General features: G+C 43.5%; 1 protein-coding gene across 1 annotated transcript; it reads right to left on the reverse strand.

Annotated features, from left to right (window-relative positions):
- Positions 1–263: 263 nt before the first annotated feature.
- LOC106612105 (potassium channel subfamily K member 4) lies at positions 264–17,430 on the reverse strand. The gene is made up of 7 exons (XM_014212962.2): positions 17,088–17,430; positions 8,442–8,725; positions 7,700–7,817; positions 7,246–7,406; positions 6,735–6,921; positions 6,416–6,552; positions 264–2,402 (listed from the first exon to the last, which is right to left on the reverse strand). Exons 2-7 carry the CDS (start codon positions 8,628–8,630, stop codon positions 1,377–1,379), a joined length of 1,818 nt encoding a protein of 605 aa, XP_014068437.1. The 5' UTR covers positions 8,631–8,725; positions 17,088–17,430; the 3' UTR covers positions 264–1,376.
- Positions 17,431–20,610: the final 3,180 nt, after the last annotated feature.

The raw sequence follows: 20,610 nt of genomic DNA on the forward strand, positions 1-20,610 counted from the left end.
TCAATATCAAATCATTTCTGTGTAACAATTACATACCTTATTGTGATTGTTTCTTTTTGACTATTTTGATTGACAACAAACGGCTTTTTAGCAAAGAGCAATTTTCCTAGCAAGAATTTTTCTAGGACTGTCAGAGTGGGGAGGGGAAAACTGAAAACTAGCCGTTATTGGTAGAGAGGTTTGGAACTCTTTCTTATTGGTCTATTAACTAATTTACCGACTGGTGTTGTCACCAGACAGGCCAAAACTCCATCAAACCAAAACAGGCAAAAATGTCACATTTATTTTCAAACAGCTCTTACACTTAAAGGGCATTATCATCCTTTATCATGCTAGTGTGGAAATATCTATAAAACTTTTTGGGGAAGTTTGTAATCAATTGCCACTGCCTGTTGCACACAAAAAGCTTACATACCTCCTCCAGCCAGTGAGGATTTACAGTTATTTAAGATGAAATGGTCAACCCTGTTACTTTATTTGGCACTTAATAGGCACTTACTAAAGTCATTTCTTTTATTCAACCTCTTGAAAAACATATTTTTTATGACAATGTTAAAATTATGTAAAATAAAATGTTTTACACCAAATTACACTTCCCAAAAGGGACTCCTTTTGTGGAATGGCCCTTATTCAACCAGAGCACTATATATCCCACATGCTGAAGGACACTGGGATATACAGAGAAATGGATCTCTGAAGCCAGATCTAACATGGTTATTCCAAAAAGTCCTTTAGTCAGTGATTTAAAAACCATGGCTGAGGTTTGGGCTGAGCTCCAGGAGCAGACAGCACAGCAGGCTACAGCTATGCAGAGGAGATGTTGTACTACACTTACCAGCCAGGAGATGGTGCTATTTCTCAACCCAGTGAGTCTGACTTGACTGAGCTTAGACAGTTTATATATTCTATATCTGTGGTGCTGAATACATGCATTGGTTTTCATACAAATATATCTCAATGACGACTGTGGTCCTCAGTCAGTGAGATCTAGTATATTGTTGGCCTTTATCCCCAGTACATAATATAAGTACATCTGAGCTTTGAGGTCTGCTTCTCCTGTGAACAATAGTAATAAAGACCAGCCTTACTATCCCCCTTCATGACCTGTGCCTGTCAGTTTGTTCATCAGTCTCTGAGATGGGAGAGAGGGGGTTGGGGGGGGGGTTAGAGGGGGACTGCATGTCAGTGTGTCAGTCTCTGAGATGGGAGAGAGGGGGTTGGGGGGGGTTTAGAGGGGGGACTGCATGTCACTGTGTCAGTCTCTGAGATGGGAGAGAGGGGGTTGGGGGGTTTAGAGGGGGACTGCATGTCACTGTCAGTCTCAGATGGGAGAGAGGGGGTTGGGGGGGTTTAGAGGGGGACTGCATGTCACTGTGTCAGTCTCTGAGATGGGAGAGAGGGGGAGGTGTCGGGGGGTTGGAGGGGGGCTGCATGTCACTGTCCCTCCTCTCCTTCAGGGGGCTCCGGTAGGGCAGCTGCCTCCTTATGCTCCTCCTGCGGGGCTTACGGGGGCGAGGACTGACAGCCACCTCAACCGGCTGGTTCTTGTCACTCAACGTGTCCGACGACTCGTCAATGTAGGCCAAGTTCTCCCCGAAGAAATCTAGCATTTTGCAGCCTGGCGGGGTGGGCATGGGGAGCGGCATGGGTTTCACAGAGAATATGGGCGACATGGGGATGGGCTTGGTGAGGTTGTGGGACTTGGGGAGCTGCTGGAGAGGCACAGGGAACCGGACACCCTCCTGGAAAAATACCTGCCTGGATCCTCCCTGGCTTCCCCTCTCCTCAGTACAGAGAGACCCACTGGCGTCAAAACTGGCAAAAGTTATCCCCTGCCCTGGTGTACACATGTCAGAGGTGTGAGAGTCAGAGGAGGAGACTTCTGATCTGGAGTCAGACTCTGGAGACTCAGACAGCGACTTAGACTCGAACACAGACTCCCCTTGCAGCATTGTCATAGCAACAGGATCAAGGTCATAATCTAACTCCATCACAGAGTGCGCCGCAGGCATCGACTGTGACCTCGCCACCGTCCGGCCCAACGACCTGCCCTCTGACCTCGCACTGACTCTGGAATCCGCCCCTAGCACCGCCCCTGGTCCTAACCTCGTCCCCTCATTCCTAACCTCGTCCCCCCCTAACCTCATGACCTCCAGACGGGTCATGGAGCGGGTGTGGGAGACCCACCTATTGGGCAGATGTCCGTTCTCCCCTATGACGCCCTGCCTGCCGTGGTGCCCCAGCGCCCCCCTGCGGACCCGCCGCCGGGTGCTGCGTTTCCAGCGGCGCCGCTGAAGCAGGAAGGGGTCATTGAGTTCCAAAGGGTTGGGAATCCGGAAGTCCATGGACATGTTCTGGATGTTCTGGGTCCAGTCTGTAGCATGGGCCCTCAACTCCTCCATCTGAGAGAGAGGGGGAGATGGGAAAAGGGTGAGAGAGGCAAAGAGAGGTGTGAGAGAGGCAAAGAGAGGTGTGAGAGAGGCAAAGAGAGGTGTGAGAGAGGCAAAGAGAGGTGTGAGAGAGGCAAAGAGAGGTGTGAGAGAGGGAGAGAGAGAGTGAGAGCTGCATGTGAGCTCCCACGTTTTTCAGCATGTTTTTACTAAAAGGTAGATTTAGAATTAGATAAACTTGGATTTTTTTGGCAGGGACATATACAGGATACTACCCTCCACAACATAACCTTCACTCCAAATCAAAATTCCTAACCTACAACCTGATTTTGGACGAAATTACCTGGAAGGATTCCTACTACCAAAGATTATTATTTCCAAGCTATACAGCAAATGCTCTGGCAAACAAACAGAAACCTGAAAACACCATCATGTTTAGTCTGAAGCTACTTTTTATTTTTAAAAGCCAAGAAGAAATATACATTACAATGATATATTTTAATTCATAAGGACTGAATGCTAAGTTAATGCTACCAAGCTTGCTAGGACAGAACAGATACAACTTCAATTAGCACTGAAGTGTGAAGTGAGAGGTGTCAAAGCCCTTGAGCCCAACAATGGCAGGAGAGTCGCACAGCCTACCCCACCCAAATACAGAGGCCTTTGAAGCCCCCTCCCGCTGTTCAGAGGTAATTACAATACAGTACCATCCGTACATAAAAAATTATAAGGCACGAAAAAAGTACAAAATGAAGCTCCTTATGGAAAATCAAGAGGCACTTTTTGCTGGGAATATAAGCAACTTAATCTTCCACACAGACCATTCAGTACTATATTAACACACTGCCCCACTGTTAAGAGAGGGGGGGGGGACGGGGGGACGGAGTCAACCAATGTGAACTTGTACAAATCTGGAACAGTAATGGTACAGAGCAAACAATTTCAGCTGGACTTTCACATCAAAGAGATATCTTATCCTGCTGAGCTCTCTCTTGAGAAAGATTCCCAGAGTGTGTCAGACCAGACCTCTTCATTATACAACCCAACAGATGAGCAACCCGGAAAGGTTGACCGGAAAGTCAACCTCCCAGCACAGAGTACTACTCCCTCGTTGAAATGAAGGATACATTCACCCAGCTGGAGGTAAGGCAGGTGGAGCTGGAACAGGAGGTGAACACACTCCAGTCAGCACAACAAAAAATAGTCCAGCTCAACACCTCCTCAACCTGAGAGCTGGAGGTGGAGAGAGACATATCTGCACTCTGGACTGCGGTGAGACAACATGAACAGGAGAAAGAGCAGGAGAAGAACATAGCACTAGGAGAGGACCAGAGTGCTGGAGGAGAGGGTGAGGGTGATGGCGTGTGACAGAGAACAACCCATTAAAGAGGTGGCCACCCCAGCAGAGAAGACAGCAGAACAGCCCATCTCAGCCCCCGACAAAAGTCTTGACACCACAGCAGAACAGTCGACCCCAGACACTGACCATAGCATCGACATCACAGCAGGACAGACAAATGAAGAACCGAAGAACCCCATGCCCGGGGGATCCCCACCCACTCTGAGCACAAACTTAAACTCTTTAACATCATCCTCAGCTCTGGCATCTTCTCCAATATTTGGAACCAAGGACTGATCACCCCAAACCACAAAAGTGGAGACAAATTTGACCCCAATAACTACCGTGGGATACGCGTCAACAGCAACCTTGGGAAAATCCTCTGCATTATCATTAATAGCAGACTTGTGAAAGCAATGTACTGAGCAAATGTCAAATTGGCTTTTTACCAAATTACCATAAGACAGACCACGTATTCCACCTGCACACGCTAATTGACAAACAAACAAACCAAAACAAAGGCAAAGTCATCTTGTGCTTTGTTGACATCAAACAAGCTTTTGACTCAATTTGGCATGAGGGTCTGCTATACAAATTGATGGAAAGTGGTGTTGGGGGAAAAACATACATGACAAAATCCATGTACACAAACAACAAGTGTGCTGTTAAAATTGGCAACAACAAAAAACCACCCACTTCAACCTATATATCAACAAATTGGCAAAGGCACTATCAACAGTCCACAGCACCTGGCCTCACCCTACTAGAATCTGAAATCAAATGGACTACTGTTTGCTGATGATCTGGTGTTTCCGTCCCCAACCAAGGAGGGCCTACAGCAGCACCTAGATCTTCTGCAAAGATTCTGTCAGACCTGGGCCAGTAAATCTCAGTAAGCCAAAATTAATGGTGTTGCAAAAAAGGTCCAGTTGCCAGGACCACAATACAAATTCCAGCTAGACACCGTTGCCCTAGAGCACACAAAAAACTATACATACCTCGGCCTAAACATCAGTGCCACAGGAAACTTCCACAAAGCTGTGAACGATCTGAGAGACAAGGCAAGAAGGGCCTTCAATGCCATCAAAAGGAACATAAAATTCAACATACCAATTAGGATCTGGCTAAAAATACTTGAACCAGTTATAGAACCCATTTCCCTTTATGGTTGTGAGGTCTGGGATTCGCTCACCAACCAAGAATTCACAAAATGGGACAAACACAAAATTCAGACCGCATGCAGAATTCTGCAAAAATATCCTTTGTTCACAATGTAAAACACCAAATAATGCATGGAGAGCAGAATTATACCGATACCCGCTAATTATCAAAATCCAGAAAAGAGACGTTAAATTCTACAACCACCTAAAAGGAAGCGCTTCCCAAACCTTCCATATCAAAGCCATCACCTACAGAGAGATGAACCTGGAGAAGAGTTCCCTAAGCAAACTGGTCCTGGGGCTCAAGAGTGGTGCAGTGGTCTAAAGCACAGCATCTCAGTGCAAGAGGCATCACTACAGTCCCTGGTTCGAATCCAGGCTGTATCACAGACCCCACAGAGCCCCAGGACAGCAACACAATTAGACCCAACCAAACCATGAGAAAACAAAAAGACACATTGGAAAGAATTAACAAAAAATCTGAGCAAACTAGAATGATATTTGGCCCTAAACAGAGAGGAGACAGTGGCAGAATACCTGACCACTGTGACTGACCCAAAATTAAGGAAAGCTTTGACTATGTACAGACTATTGAGAAAGGTCGCCATGGGCAGACCTGGCTCTCAAGAGTGGCGCAGCGGTCTAAAGCACTGCATATCAGTGCAAGAGGCGTCACTACAGTCCCTGCCTTGAATCCAGGCACATCCGGCCATGATTGGGAGTCTCATAGGGCGGCACACAATTGGCCCAGCATCGTCCAGGTTTGGCTGGGGTAGGCCGTCATTGTAAATAAGAATTTGTTCTTAACTGACTTGCCTAGTTAAAAGGTTAAATAAATATATTACAAAAATAAAATAAAAAGAGAGAAGACAGGCTATGTGCACACTGCCCACAAAATGAGGTGCAAACTGAGCTGCACTTCCTACCCTCCTGCCAAATGTATGACCATATTAGAGACACATATTTCCCTCAGATTACACAGACCCACAAAGAATTCGAAAACAAATCCAATTTTAATAAACTCCCTATTGGGTGAAATACCACAGTGTGCAATCACAGCAGCAAGATTTGTGACTTGTTGTCACAGAAGAACAAACACCATTGTAAATACAACCCATATTTTTTTATTTATTTTCCCTTTCGTACTTTAACTAATTTGCACATCATTGCAACACTGTATATAGACATAATATTACATTTGAAATGTCTATTCTTTTGGAACTTGTTTGAGTAATATTTACTGTTCACATTTTGTTTATTTCACTTTTGTTTATCCATTTCACTTGCTTTGGCAATGTATACATATGTTTCCCATGCCAATAAAACCCCTTGAATTTAATTTAGAGAGAGAGAGAGAAAGGTGAGAGAGAGAAATAAAGAGGTGTGAGAGAGAGAGACAGAGTGAAAGAAACCCAGACAGAGAGAAAGACAAAGGGATAAAGGATAAGTAAATTTTGACAGTTAAAATCCAAAGTGTCCCCAGTAAATCCTTGTCCAGCCCTTCACTTGGTTTGTGTCCCACTCACCTCAGCACGTGTTTTCTTGGACAGCACTCGCAGCCAGTTCCCGATCATGGTGAGTATAGAGGCAAAGTAAGCCAGGCCAAACACTATCCAGAGCCACACCAGGGGCTTAAACAGATCTCCGTCCCGCCGGTTAGCACCTAAGCACAAGGACATTTACACATTGATGCATGCACGTGCACACAAACAAAGGACCTTCGATAGGTACCTATGAAATATGATTTGTATCTTTCATAGTGTGTATCCTGAAAGGGATGTGTAGAGTATGTACTCTCCAGATTCTATACTGTCCAAAGTGTGTACAGTTCACTTCACTTCATACCTGCTACGTAGTCTCCAAAGCCGACCGTGGTGAGGGTGATGACCACAAAGTAGAGCGCCTCCAGAAAGGACCAGTCCTCCACTTCCTTAAACACCAGCGTCGGCACGGCGAGGAAGATCAGACAGCCAATCAGGATGGACAGAACAGCAGACATGATCCGTACATAGGTGGGACTGACCCGCCGCTTCTGAGAGAGGGGCAGAGAGAGAGAGAGAGGGACGGAGAGGGTAAGATCTTCCTCAAGACTCTAATAATGTGCCTTTTCTTTGATAAACAGTAACAATACAAAAAAAATATTATTGCAAAGTTTCATTGGGAAGTAGCTAACAACTGACTGAATGTTTAAGTCAGCTTCTGTTCTACTTGTGTGTAACATGTTTCAAGTGCTAGAGTCCAAGACAGCCTCTTCTGTTTACAGCACAGTGACATCACTTAAGCAGCCCCTGAGACAGGCGAGAACAATGAGATGACATCCTGTAAATGAAGCAGCCCCGAGACAAGACAGTCTCACCAGGAAGAGTGTCTCCATCTTCCACACGGCCTTCCTCAGCCCCGTCCCCATGTGGTCTCCGACACCAGCCAGCAGGAAACCAAACATGGGGATCCCTACCAGGGCATAACAGACGCAGAACAGCTGGCCCCATTTGGTCCTGGGAGAAAGGTTACCAAACCCTGAGGACAAAGGGAAACCATACACATGCACCTATATGTTAATCTATATAATTTTAAAATAGCTCAATTTCACCAGCAACCCACTGGGCACAGACATCAATTCAACGTCTATTCTATGTTGGTTCAATGTAATTTCATTGAAACAACATCGATTCAACCAGCGTGTGCTCTTGAGGTTCACTGTATTTTCCGAGATGGGATTATTTATTTTCTGTCAAATTCCAAATGCACATCTGGCTGATTAAGTTGTTACCAAAGGGTTTGCAGGAGGGAATAAATTAACAAAGGCTCACCAATGGTGGTGATGATGGTACCACAGAAGAAGAAGGCGCTGGCCAGGTCCCACCTGCTAGTGAAGTTGGTGGAGCTGTGTTTTACATCCAGGCCCGCCTCCACCGCCTTCACCACACTCTGACAGTACAGAGACAGAACAGAGGTTGGCTTTATCTACAGCTGCTCATTACCCGTCTTAGGCTGGGTCTATCTACAGCTGCTCATTACCCGTTTTAGGCTGGGTCTATCTACAGCTGCTCATTACCCGTCTTAGGCTGGGTCTATCTACAGCTGCTCATTACCAGTCTAGGCTGGGTCTATCTACAGCTGCTCATTATCAGTCTTAGGCTGGGTCTACACCTGCTCATTACCAGTCTAGGCTGGGTCTATCTACAGCTGCTCATTATCAGTCTAGGCTGGGTCTACACCTGGGGTCCGTGTTCTATTTTGGATTTTAGTTTTTGGTCAAAGACTAAAATCACCAGGAAGTCTGCTAAGTATTCAAAAAATAACTGATGTGATCGTGTCTCAATGTAATTTTCAAAGCCCTGTTGGTGCTTAGTTGTCGTTAATTTACAAATGACCATCCGCGTCGACAAAAGTTGTCCTGCTGCTGAATCTAGTTGCCTACCCCTGGCTACACTTTCTCAGCTGGGGCTCTACACCGATCTTAGTCTATTTAGATTCTTCTCAGATGTCTTTCTGTTCAAGTGTATGCTTTCACAGTTTGTGAAATGTGTGTGTGCTATGGTGTGGGTATACCTTTATGAGGTCGCTGAGGTTCTGTGCAGTGACACATGAGTGGTTTCCGAGGAAGTCACGTGTGGTGCAGAGCAGCTTCTCATGCTCCTTGCTCTCCTTGGGGCTTTCCAAGTTCCGGAACACCAACGCCCCCATCACCAGGTACAGCATGACCCCCGCCAGCAGGGCCAGCAGGGTGGGGCAGCGCATTGCCCCGAACTCACCCCCCACACCACAGGGGTCAGGGGTTAGGGTTCGCCAGAATCTGCTCTACGGCCTCTTCCACGATACACACGGTGGCACAGCTAGACACACAGGCACCATTCTTAGAACTGTGTGTGTGTGTGTGTGTGTATATATATAGGGTTTTGCCATCTTTGTGGGGACCTGAAGTCCCCACAAGGATAGTAAAACAAGGAACATTCGGACAAGTGGGGACATTTCGCCGGTCCCCACAAGGAAATAGGCTATTTTAGAGGTTAGGATTATGGTTAGAATTAGGCAAAATAGGATTTTGAGTGTGTGTTAGTGCTGAGCGATTAACCAAAATTCAATTTCAAAATTTTTCCCCCCCGTAAGCTCACTGGATATGCAGTTTCTGAAGAGATAAATCAGATCAAGCCTGAACTGTGTGATGTACACTGAACAAAAATATAAACGCAACATGTAAAGTGTTGGTCACATGTTTCATGAACTGAAATAAAAGATCCCAGAAATGTTCCATACCCACAAAAAGCTTCTTTCTCTCAGATTTTGTTCACATTCCTGTTAGTGAGCATTTCTCCTTTGCCAAGATAATCCATTCACCTGACAGGCATATCAAGAAGCTGATTAAACAGCATGACCTTGTGCTGGGGACAATAAAAAGGCCACTCAAAAATGTGCAGTTTTTTTTCACAACACAATGCCACAGAAGTCTCAAGATGAGGGAGCGTGCAATTGGCATACTGACTGCAGGAATGTCCACCTGAGCTGTTGCCAGATAATTTTATGTTAATTTCTCTACCATAACCCGCCTCCAATGTTGTTTTAGAGAATTTGGCAGTACATCCAACCGGTCTCATAACCACAGACCACGTGGTAACCATGCCAGCCCAGGACCACCACATCCAGCTTCTTCACCTGCGGGATCGTCTGAGACCAGCCAACTGGACAGCTGATGAAACTGTGGGTTTGCACAATGAAGAATTTCTGCATGAACTGTCAGAAACAGTCTCAGAGAAGGTCATCTGTGTGCTCGTCGTCCTCACCAGGGTCTTGACCTGACTGCAGTTCGGCATCGGAACCGATTTCAGTGGGAAAATGCTCACCTTCGATGGCCACTGGCATGCTGGAGAAGTGTGCTCTTCACGGATGAATCCCAGTTTCAACTGTACTGGACAGATAGCGTGTATGGCGTTGTGTTGGTGAGTGGTGTGCTGATGTCAACGTTGTGAACAGAGTCCCCATGGTGGCGGTGGGGTTATGGTATGGGCAGGCATAAGCTACGGACAATGAACAATTGCATTTTATCGATGGCAATTTGAATGCACAGAGATACCGTGACAACATCCTGAAGCCTGTTGTCGTGCCATTCATTCGCAGTCATCATCTCATGTTTCAGCACGATAATGCACAGCCCCATGTACACAATTCCTGGAAGCTGAAAATGTCCCAGTTCTTCAATGGCCTGCATACTCACCAGACATGTCACCCATTGGAACATGTTTGGGATGCTCTGGATCAGTGTGTATCACAACGTGTTCCAGTTCTTGCCAATATTCAACAACTTCGCACAGAAATTGAAGATGAGTGGAACTACATTCCACAATCAACAGCCTAATCAACTCTATGCGAAGGAGATGTGTCGCACTGCATGAGCCAAATGGTGGTCACACCAGACAGTGACTGGTTTTCTGATCCACGCTCCAGTCACTACCATCATTGGACTTGTATTACTTGTTTTATTCAGTGTTATTACAGCATTCAACCCACATTAATGTATAGTGCATTTAATGTAAAAAATAAATGACCAAAACCATGATTATTTTTAAATAATTGAACCAAAACCGAACAGACCTCAAAAAGCACTAATGTGTGTATATTCAATGATGATGATCCCTTTATGGAAATGAGATAGCAGCAACAACAACTTTGATAATGGAGATTCTTTGAGGAGCCACATCAAGGAAACAACACAGAGCTGGGTCGTTCTCTGGTCATTTCCAGAACATGAAAGTAAGTGTGAGACAAGATAGGAAGCTCATCTCCTATAGGAATACAATCACTTTTTGACAGCATCCCTTTTGATTTAAACAACACGTTCAATACGTTTGCCCATGGAAGAAGAGAGCGCAAAGTGACTTTTTGGACCGGAATTCACAGACATTCAAGAGATAAAGGTGCTCAAAGTTGACCCATTTTGCATACACTGCTACACGTCTTCATTACTGGGAAAGATAAGCAGTGGAGTTTGATCTAATTTAAACGCTTACAGAGGTGTCAAACTACTTGATAATTTCTTGAGAAAAAAAAAGTTGCATACATTTTTATGTCTTAACCTTCAACCTCATCTAAAAACGCAGTTTTTTTTCTTCATATTTGCATATGGTGCAGTTCAACCTAAAATATAAAGTAGGGTCTTTTGTGTCAGCCAGCGGTTGAGCAGCAGCCAGCCAGCCAGCGGTTGAGCAGCAGCCAGCCAGCCAGCCAGCGGTTGAGCAGCAGCCAGCCAGCCAGCGGTTGAGCAGCAGCCAGCCAGCCAGCGGTTGAGCAGCAGCCAGCCAGCCAGCCAGCGGTTGAGCAGCAGCCAGCCAGCGGTTGAGCAGCAGCCAGCCAGCCAGCCAGCGGTTGAACAGCAGCCAGCCAGCCAGCGGTTGAGCAGCAGCCAGCCAGCGGTTGAGCAGCAGCCAGCCAGCGGTTGAGCAGCAGCCAGCCAGCCAGCGGTTGAGACATAACATGGTGGGTGTCATAGAAATAGGAATTCATAGAATGGACCTTTCCCTTCAGACCACTGCAATTTAGCTGGTACACCATTGACATTTTTTAATTGTATTGACATTTTAACTTCTAATTATTGTAGATTTCAAAAGATACTGCACACAAAATCATGAAAAGGAATAAGAGGCCAATATGCAAAACAAATAATGTACTTAATGTAATTCATGCTCAAAAGAATACAAAAAGTGAAAGTGCAAAGACAGACCATACGTTTCGGCCTTGTCTTCATCAGTACTGTACAAACAAATTAGGAAGACACGTACTTTAAGAGCCAATTTATGTTTGATCTGAAAATGTGGTTGGAGACGACGTATGCATGGTGTAACGCAATTGCAAAGCCTCTGGAGGCACACAGAAGCCAAATGGAGCTCTGTACTACATCGCCGTGCGCCTCAGGCTTTGTAACAATGTGGAGGGCTCCGTATAGCCCCGCATTGACATAATTGGTTGACGGTAGGTGAGGGCAGGAGGTCCTGTATAAACACAAACTCACTTCCTTGAAAACTTCCTTCACAACAGCTCTGCGCTGCTCGGCGAAGTATGAATGGCCTGACTTCTGCAGAGGCTATATCACCGTAAATGCTGCACGGCCAATGCAGACATCAGATTGACCATGAAGCGCCTTTAGGGAGACACCGCCTGTGTTTAACAGGCGCAAGCAGCTAGTTGATTAGACTCTGGCGAATAGGGAGTCAATGCATATTAGCAAGGAATATGTAGAAAAATATTTTTAAGACATGTGCAATTCAAATGTCGCATATAATTGAAAAACGACAACGATCGAGGCTGCGGCAGGTAGCCTTGTGGTTAGCGTTGGGCCAGTAACCGAAAGGTTGCAAGATCGAATCCCCGAACTGACAAGGTAAAAATGTGTCGTTCTGACACTGAACAAGGTAGTTAACCCACTGTTTCTAGGCCGTCATTGTAAATATGAATTTGTTCTTAACTGACCTGCCTAGTTAAATAATAAAAAAAATATAGCAATATCAGAAGCAATAGATGTGAAATACATATCTGCTGATATTCTCAATGAGGATGAAGCAGCTGTGCTTAACAAGAGACTTTCCTTTTTCCCTACACCGAGAACCAACCCCTTCCAAATCAAGGTAGAACGTTTTTTCATTCAGGAACTAGTCTACCTCATCAACGCTTTGCAAGCTTGTGGCGAGAGATGTTGATCATTTGTTTGTTGGTAATGACAAGAAAATATGCTTCCAACTGTTGCAAGACACAAAGAGACATGTTTTATTCCATCTAAAAAAATCCAAACCTTATCTTCAAGACCTGTGATAAGGGAGGTTGGCTTGGCATGCAGGAATATATCTGTCTATGATAGAGGTCCATAGACATGTCTGACAGACTCCTACTGCAAACTCAAAGGTAACTTTACCTGTGTATAAAACTGAACTGTACTTTTCTCAGCTGAGGCAGTTTACCTGACTGACAAGGAGCGGGGCTACCTCATCAACAAGCGGCCCACCACAGCCGTTATGTACATTTTCACCAGACACGCACAATGATTACCAGAAGTTTCCCCTGGACGTCCGACTGGGGCACATCAGACCTCTTTACTAAACTACCATCATAACTAAAACACAGGCGACTTCAATTATCAGAACTATGATAGGCCTACTTTTCTTGTAACTATGGACAACTAGTTTGTACACAACATTGGACTGGAGGCTTTACGTTGCTCTTTAGACTCTAGAGCGGGCTCTACTCCTCCAACCCAAATGGCTGAGTTGGTACAAAGAAGTGTGTTTTGTTTGGAGAAGATTATCTGTAATCCCGAGGCACTTCGATGGGCCCCTGATTATGTCAACACGTATGTGCCTCAGGATAAATACAATTTCTAATCATCCCTTTTCTGATAAAACTGTTATACAAAAGCTATATTTATGTTTTTATCACATGAACAGACACCAAAACGGAACTGGACTCCTTCCATTAGTGTCATTTAATAGACAAATGATTTGACAATTCGTTCTACCGTCTGTCAAACCGAAAGCCTTCTTCACGCATCAAGTTACCGTCTGACTCTTTGAATAGGGGCTTGCCGTACAGCCAATTCTGATTCATCAGACGAATCTGCACCAGAAATTAGGATTTTATCATCATTTAATCAAATTGTACTCGAATTTCCGTCAGGTTACTTCACAGAAAGTTTGGACTCTGCACTCAGTAAAGGCTATGGACAGACGTGACACATTACAAGGCAAACGCAACAAAAAATAAATATTTTTCTGTGGTGTGCTGTACCACACACACACTCATTACAGACCTGACATTAAAAATATTACTAGACAACACTGGCATGTATTGCAAACTGTGGGCTCAGATGCGTTTCATGATGTTCCCCTGTTCACTCATTCCATGTCCCGCTGCCTGGGACCTGCTGGTTCGCGCAGACACTTACGACGCATTGAACGTCTGGATGAAGCGGGTGATTTCTTCCCCTGCCGCAATTGTGCGGCCTGTACAGGTATTCTAAAGTGCAACAGTTTCAAATAAATAAATACACCAATATATTCATTACCTGTGGATCTAGCAATGTAGTGTATCTATGCTCTTGTCCATGTGGCGTGCAATACACTGGCATTACGCGAAAAGAACTACAGTTACGCGTCAACGAGCACCGCAGTGCCATCCAAAGAAATGACCCGAAATCACCAGTGGCTAGACATTTTCATGAGGCTAATCATGCTGTGACTGATCTTAAGTTCTGTGCCATCGACCGTGTGTGTCTCTCCCACCGCACTGAGCTTTTTAGCCTACTTGAGTATTTCATATATATTGCTTATGTAGCCTAGAAGTTGTATTTTTTCAATTGTCGTTTTTTTTATATATACTTCTACATAATCCTTGCTAATAAGCATGGACTGCCTATTCGCCAGTAGGCCATCTAATCAACTATTTGCTTGCGCCTGTTATGGACAGCAGGTGTCTCCTTAAATACGCATCTTCCTAATTTGTTTGTACTGCACTGATGAAGCCGAAACATATGCTCCGTTCACTTTTTGTATTATTTTGAGCTTGTATTAAATTAAGTACATTATTTTTCATCTCTGTCTCCTTGGCTTATTGTTTTTCATGGTTATGAGTGTGAATACCTTTTGAACTCTACATACTTCTCCTGCGCACCGGCTGCCTTCCATTCTAGCCTGAGCGCGAACACTCATACTGGCTTTCTAATCATTACCACAACGATGGTCGCCGGTCCACCTGCCGTCGAATGTCAAATTAAATGGTAATGTAACTATATTTCTATGATTTAAATATGTTTCCTATGGAGGATTAACATAATTTAAAACAGATATTCAAGTCAACATTCTGTGTGGACCTCCAACCATCTTTGTGGTGCCATTTGAAAGTTAAATATACATTTAATTCCAATTAACAGCCAAAACATGACAACCATTCTTTATTCAAGAGCAGCTTTGCTCAAACGATGGCGGTCACAACACAACGTCAGATGATGTAAAATAGGGTCTAAGCAACAACATATGCGAAAAAAAACTGAGTTTAGCGGTTTAAGATCTGACGTTTAAGGTTAAAAAATAAAAGTTCTAGTACTTTTATTTATAAACAATTATAAAATAGTTTAACGAACTTGTTCGTAAGCTTTTTGAATTATATAATTCTCAACTGTATATTTTCCAGTGAAAACCTGGATGTCTCGGTATGCAAAAAAAGGTCACATTTTAAATCAAATCTAATTTTATTTGTCACATGAGCTTAATACAACAGGTGTAGACTTTACCGTGAAATACTTAAGAGCCCTTTCCCAACAATGCAGAGTTAAAAAAGAAAATAGTAACACAAAGCCTGGTCTCATAGACATAACAGTAAATAAATTCGAGACTCAAATTAGCAAGAGGGTGCTTGGTCGGTGAATGGGTGGGCATATAATGAGGATGTCTAGCAACCCAAAGGTTGTGTGTTTGAATCTCATCATGGACAACTGTAGCATTTTAGCTAGTTAGCAACTTTTCATCTACATTTTTGCTACTTTAACTACTTAGCACCTTACCTAAGCCTTTTTGCTAACCCTAACTTCAACCTAACTCTGAACCTTAACCCTTAGCCTAGCTAACATTAGCAACAACAAATTGGAATTCGTAACACATTATACGTTTCACAAATTCATAACATACGAAACGGATGGACATCCACAAATTAATACATACCATACGAAACGTAACATATCATACTAAATGGAGTGTATCAGATTTATGTACAGGATAATATGAAATGGTCAGACTAGGAGAACCATCTCTTGAATGTTTCGGCATTCAGGTCCAAAAAGTTACTTTCAGAGCACTTCTACAGTAGGCACATATATATGGAAGGTTTTATTCAAATCAAAAGGGGTGCTGTCAAAAAGTGAATTCAAATAGATATACCCATAGAGGAACGTATGACCTTACTACCGTTAAGACATCGCGCTCTAAACCACCTCACTTGTCCACGTTTTATTCATCCTGAAGATGGGGTGATGGAGAGATCTCTCTCCTCTCTACCAGGCCCAGGGCTAAAAGGGGGAATAGTAGGAGGGTTCCCGACCAGCGTCCACGTTAGGGCCCGTCATAATAACACATGGAGACACACACCAGACTACCCTGGATATCAGCTGGCTAAAGTTTAAACGATTAACCTCTGCCAACCTGCTAAACATACGTCTCGCTGTTAATCTAAGTATGTTTAGGTTGCTTATCTTTATTTAGTGTAAACGGTTTTCTTTAATTAAATGATATTCACCTCCCATCTACACAGGTACTGTGTCATGAGAGTACCGGTTCAAAGGCAGCCAATTGGGGAAGAGAACGAGAAGATGGCCATGATGTTCCAAAGAACTTGTGTCAACGTTCTGATATTTCCCAGAGTTCTCTGTTAGCATTCTGATCTAATGGACTGCATTGGTTTGTATGGACGTTCTCACCCTCTGCCTTGGCTGAAAATGTATTATTTGTTATCGTTGTCTAAACCGATCTTGACATATTTTGATATTTTTGTAAGATATGACTGAGCTAACCCCAAAAAAAGCAAACGTGTGTTTGATGTGTTGTGCAATATCCCAGCTCAAACAGTCTGACATATGTTGTAATAAATCATCATGTTTCCAAAATATTGCAATTAAAAACCAAAAGGAGTACCGAACTGCCAAGGAGAGATTTGGCTCTGGAACCAGTCTCCACCTAGCTCATAAGATGACTGCAGATATGGCCATGTTTATATTTGTCTAACAATTCATTTTAAGGTACATTTGTCATTCAATAAAATGTAATGTTATGAGTAATTTATATTGAGGGATTAAAGTTAAATCAAAGAATGTTTCTAACATTTCCCAATGTTCTTTAGAAGGATGAAGTTAGATTTTGTTATCCAAATCACTGACTGAAAGCTATGAAACAGCATTTGAGGAGAAAAACACAAATCGACCACGCAGTCAAGCAAGTAAGTAAATAATTAAATGAAACAATAATTCACAAAAACAGATACGGATGACCCCACCAGAACCAACACTTGAACACAGAAAAACATTTATACATACAACGATGCTGGTTAGTTGTCCCTTGCAATCAACACAAACAAGTACATAAATATCTTATCAGACAATACTGTATATTACTAAATGGTAAACAAACATCTGAACAAAGCATTTACAAAGCAATTAACTTTAAGTCCTACCTGATTTCAGGAGAAACTGAAGTACCGGTATGTCCAGGCTCTTCTCACCATCAAACGCTCTGTGAGTAGGAGTGTGTATGTCCCCACGCTCAAAGAGTAGAAGAGTGTGTGTGTCCACTGAGTAAGAGTGTGTGTCCAGTAGTGGGAAGGTGTTTCCCCATGCTCAGGCCTCTACAGCACTGTGATGGAGGAGAGGGGGGATTCTAGGAGGAGTGTGCATGTGTATCTTAGGGCCGGGAGTTTTGGGGCACTTTTTTAAGCACTGTAGTCTGACACCAGCCTCTCCAAAGCTCGCTGTGGAGTCAGCCAGGCAAGCAGCACTGTGCTTTTACCAGTATTTCCAGCATTGTCCATTAGTTGCTGCAGGTAGGAAATTCTAGGAAATATTCTGTAATTGACACAAGCTGTCTCCAATCAATCAGTCAATGTCTGGTTGTGTGTGTGTTTGGCAGAGGGAATTGCCTAATCCAGGGGAGGCGTAGCTCTGTGAATCTTAATCGCACAAAACCTATTATTTGGCAAGGGATACGACTTGTAGATCAGTGATTCTACACCTCAATTTGCGCAAGCTGATCCTCTCCAACAGACTCGGAAGATGTAGCTAAAAATAGGCAATACAGTGGCAAGAAAAAGTATGTGAACCCTTTGGAATTTCCTGGATTTCTGCATAAATTTGACATAACATTTGATCTAATCTTCATCTAAGTCACAACAATAGACAAACACAGTGTGCTTAAACTAATAACACACAAATTATTGTATTTTTCTTCTCTACATTTACATTTTACATTTTAGTCATTTAGCAGACGCTCTTAACCAGAGCGACTTACAGTAGTGAATGCATACATTTCATTTCATCTCATTTCATAATTTTTTTATATTCTCTATATTGAATACATCATTTAAACATTCACAGTGTAGGTTGGGAAAGTATGTGAACCCCTAGGCTAATGACTTCTCCAAAAGCTAATTGGAGTCAGGAGTCAGCTAACCTGGAGTCCAATCAATGAGATGAGATTGGAGATGTTGGTTAGAGCTGCCTTGCCCTATAAGAAACACTCACAAATTTTGAGTTTGCTATTCACAAGAAGCATTGCCTCAAACAAAAATAGATCTCAGAAGACCTAAGACTAAGATTTGTGGACTTGCATAAAGCTGGAAAGGGTTACAAAAGTATCTCTAAAGGCCTCGATGTTCATCGGTGGACGGTAAGACAAATAGTCTATAAATGGAGAAAGTTAAGCACTGTTGCTACTCTCCCTAGGAGTGGCCGTACTGCAAAGATGACTGCAAGAGCACAGCGCAGAATGCTCAATGAGGTTAAGAAGAATCCTAGAGTGTCAGCTAAAGACTTACAGAAATTTCTGGAACATGCTAACATCTCTGCTGATGAGTCTACATTATGTAAAACACGAAACAAGAATGGCGTTCATGGGAGGACACCATGGAAGAAGCCACTGCTGTCCAAAAAAAAACATTGCTGCACGTCTGAAGTTCACAAAAGAGCACCTGGATGTTCCACAGCGTTACTGGCAAAATATTCTGTGGACAGATGAAACTAAAGGTGTGTTTGGAAGGAAAACACAACACTATGTGTGGAGGAAAAAAGGCACAGCACACCAACATCAAAACCTCATCCCAACTGTAAAGTATGGTGGAGGGAGCATCATGGTTTGGGGCTGAATTGCTGCCTCAGGGCCTGGACAGCTTGCTATCATCGACGGAAAAATGAATTCCCAAGTTTATCAAGACATTTTGCAGAATGTAAGGCTGTCTGCCAATTGAAACTCAACAGAAGTTGGGTGATGCAACAGGACACCAACCCATTAGACAGAAGTAAATCAACAACAGAATGGCTTGAAGAGAAGAAAATACGCCTTCTGGATTGGCCCAGTCAGTCCTGACCACCACCTGATTGAGATGCTGTGGCATGACCTCGAGCGATTCACACCGACACCCCAAGAATATTGTGGAACTGAAAGTTTTGTAAGGAGGAATGGTCCAAAATTCCTCCTGACCGTTGTGCAGGTCTGATCCACAACTACAGAAAACATTTGTTTGAGGTTATTGCTGCCAAAGGAGGGTAAACCAGTTATTAAATCCAAGGGTTCACATACTTATTCCAACCTGTACTGTGAATGTTTACATTGTGTGTTCAAAAAAGACATGAACACATATTGTTGGTGTGTTATTAGTTCAAGCTGACTGTCTATTGTTGTGACTTAGATGAAGATCAGAGAAAATTGTATGATCAACTTATGCAGAAATCCTGGTAATTCTAAAGGGTTCACATACTTTTTCTTCCCACTGTAGGCCTGGACCTCTTGGCGTAATGGTTAAAGTGTTGGCTTGACAATTGCTGGACCTGGGTTCGAGTCCCAGGCGGGGCTACCCCCAAATTCTTTACAATATACTTCAATGGACGGTTTCATTGACACTGCCTCTAATTAACCTATTTTTAATTACAACTTCCTAGTCTGAGGATCATCTTGACTTGTAGAATCACTGTTAATTGCAATGCATTCCAGGTGACTACCTCATGAAGTTGGTTGAGAGAATGCCAAGAGTGTGCAAAGCGAAGGGTTTGAAGAAGCTAACATTTATTTTGATTTGTTTAATACTTTTTTGGTTGTGTTATTTCATAATTTTGATGTCTATGTAGAAAATAGTAAAAATAAAAACCCTTGTAGGTGTGTGTATATATATATATATATATATATATATATATACATATATATATATATATATATATATATATATACTGCTCAAAAAAATAAAGGGAACACTTAAACAACACATCCTAGATCTGAATGAAAGAAATAATCTTATTAAATACTTTTTTCTTTACATAGTTGAATGTGCTGACAACAAAATCACAAAATAATCAATGGAAATCCAATTTATCAACCCATGGAGGTCTGGATTTGGAGTCACACTCAAAATTAAAGTGGAAAACCACACTACAGGCTGATCCAACTTTGATGTAATGTCCTTAAAACAAGTCAAAATGAGGCTCAGTAGTGTGTGTGGCCTCCACGTGCCTGTATGACCTCCCTACAACGCCTGGGCATGCTCCTGATGAGGTGGCGGATGGTCTCCTGAGGAATCTCCTCCCAGACCTGGACTAGAGCATCCGCCAACTCCAGGACAGTCAGTGGTGCAACGTGGCGTTGGTAGATGGAGCGAGACATGATGTCCCAGATGTGCTCAATTGGATTCAGGTCTGGGGAACGGGTGGGCCAGTCCATAGCATCAATGCCTTCCTCTTGCAGGAACTGCTGACACACTCCAGCCACATGAGGTCTAGCATTGTCTTGCATTAGGAGGAACCCAGGGCCAACCGCACCAGCATATGGTCTCATAAGGGGTCTGAGGATCTCATCTCGGTACCTAATGGCAGTCAGGCTACCTCTGGCGAGCACATGGCGGGCTGTGCGGCCCCCCAAAGAAATGCCACCCCACACCATGACTGACACACCGCCAAACCGGTCATGCTGGAGGATGTTGCAGGCAGCAGAACGTT

The sequence above is a fragment of the Salmo salar genome, chromosome ssa09, assembly GCF_905237065.1.
Source record: "Salmo salar chromosome ssa09, Ssal_v3.1, whole genome shotgun sequence".
Taxonomy (NCBI): Eukaryota; Metazoa; Chordata; class Actinopteri; order Salmoniformes; family Salmonidae; genus Salmo; species Salmo salar.

Coding starts and splice junctions, on each gene's coding strand:
- LOC106612105 (XM_014212962.2), bottom strand. CDS start 8,630: ATGCGCTGCCCCACCCTGCTGGCCCTGCTGGCGGGGGTCATGCTGTAC. Junction 7,818..8,441: donor ACCTCAGCGACCTCATAAAG/GTATACCCACAC, acceptor CTGTACTGTCAG/AGTGTGGTGAAGGCGGTGGA. Junction 2,403..6,415: donor CCAAGAAAACACGTGCTGAG/GTGAGTGGGACA, acceptor CCTCTCTCTCAG/ATGGAGGAGTTGAGGGCCCA.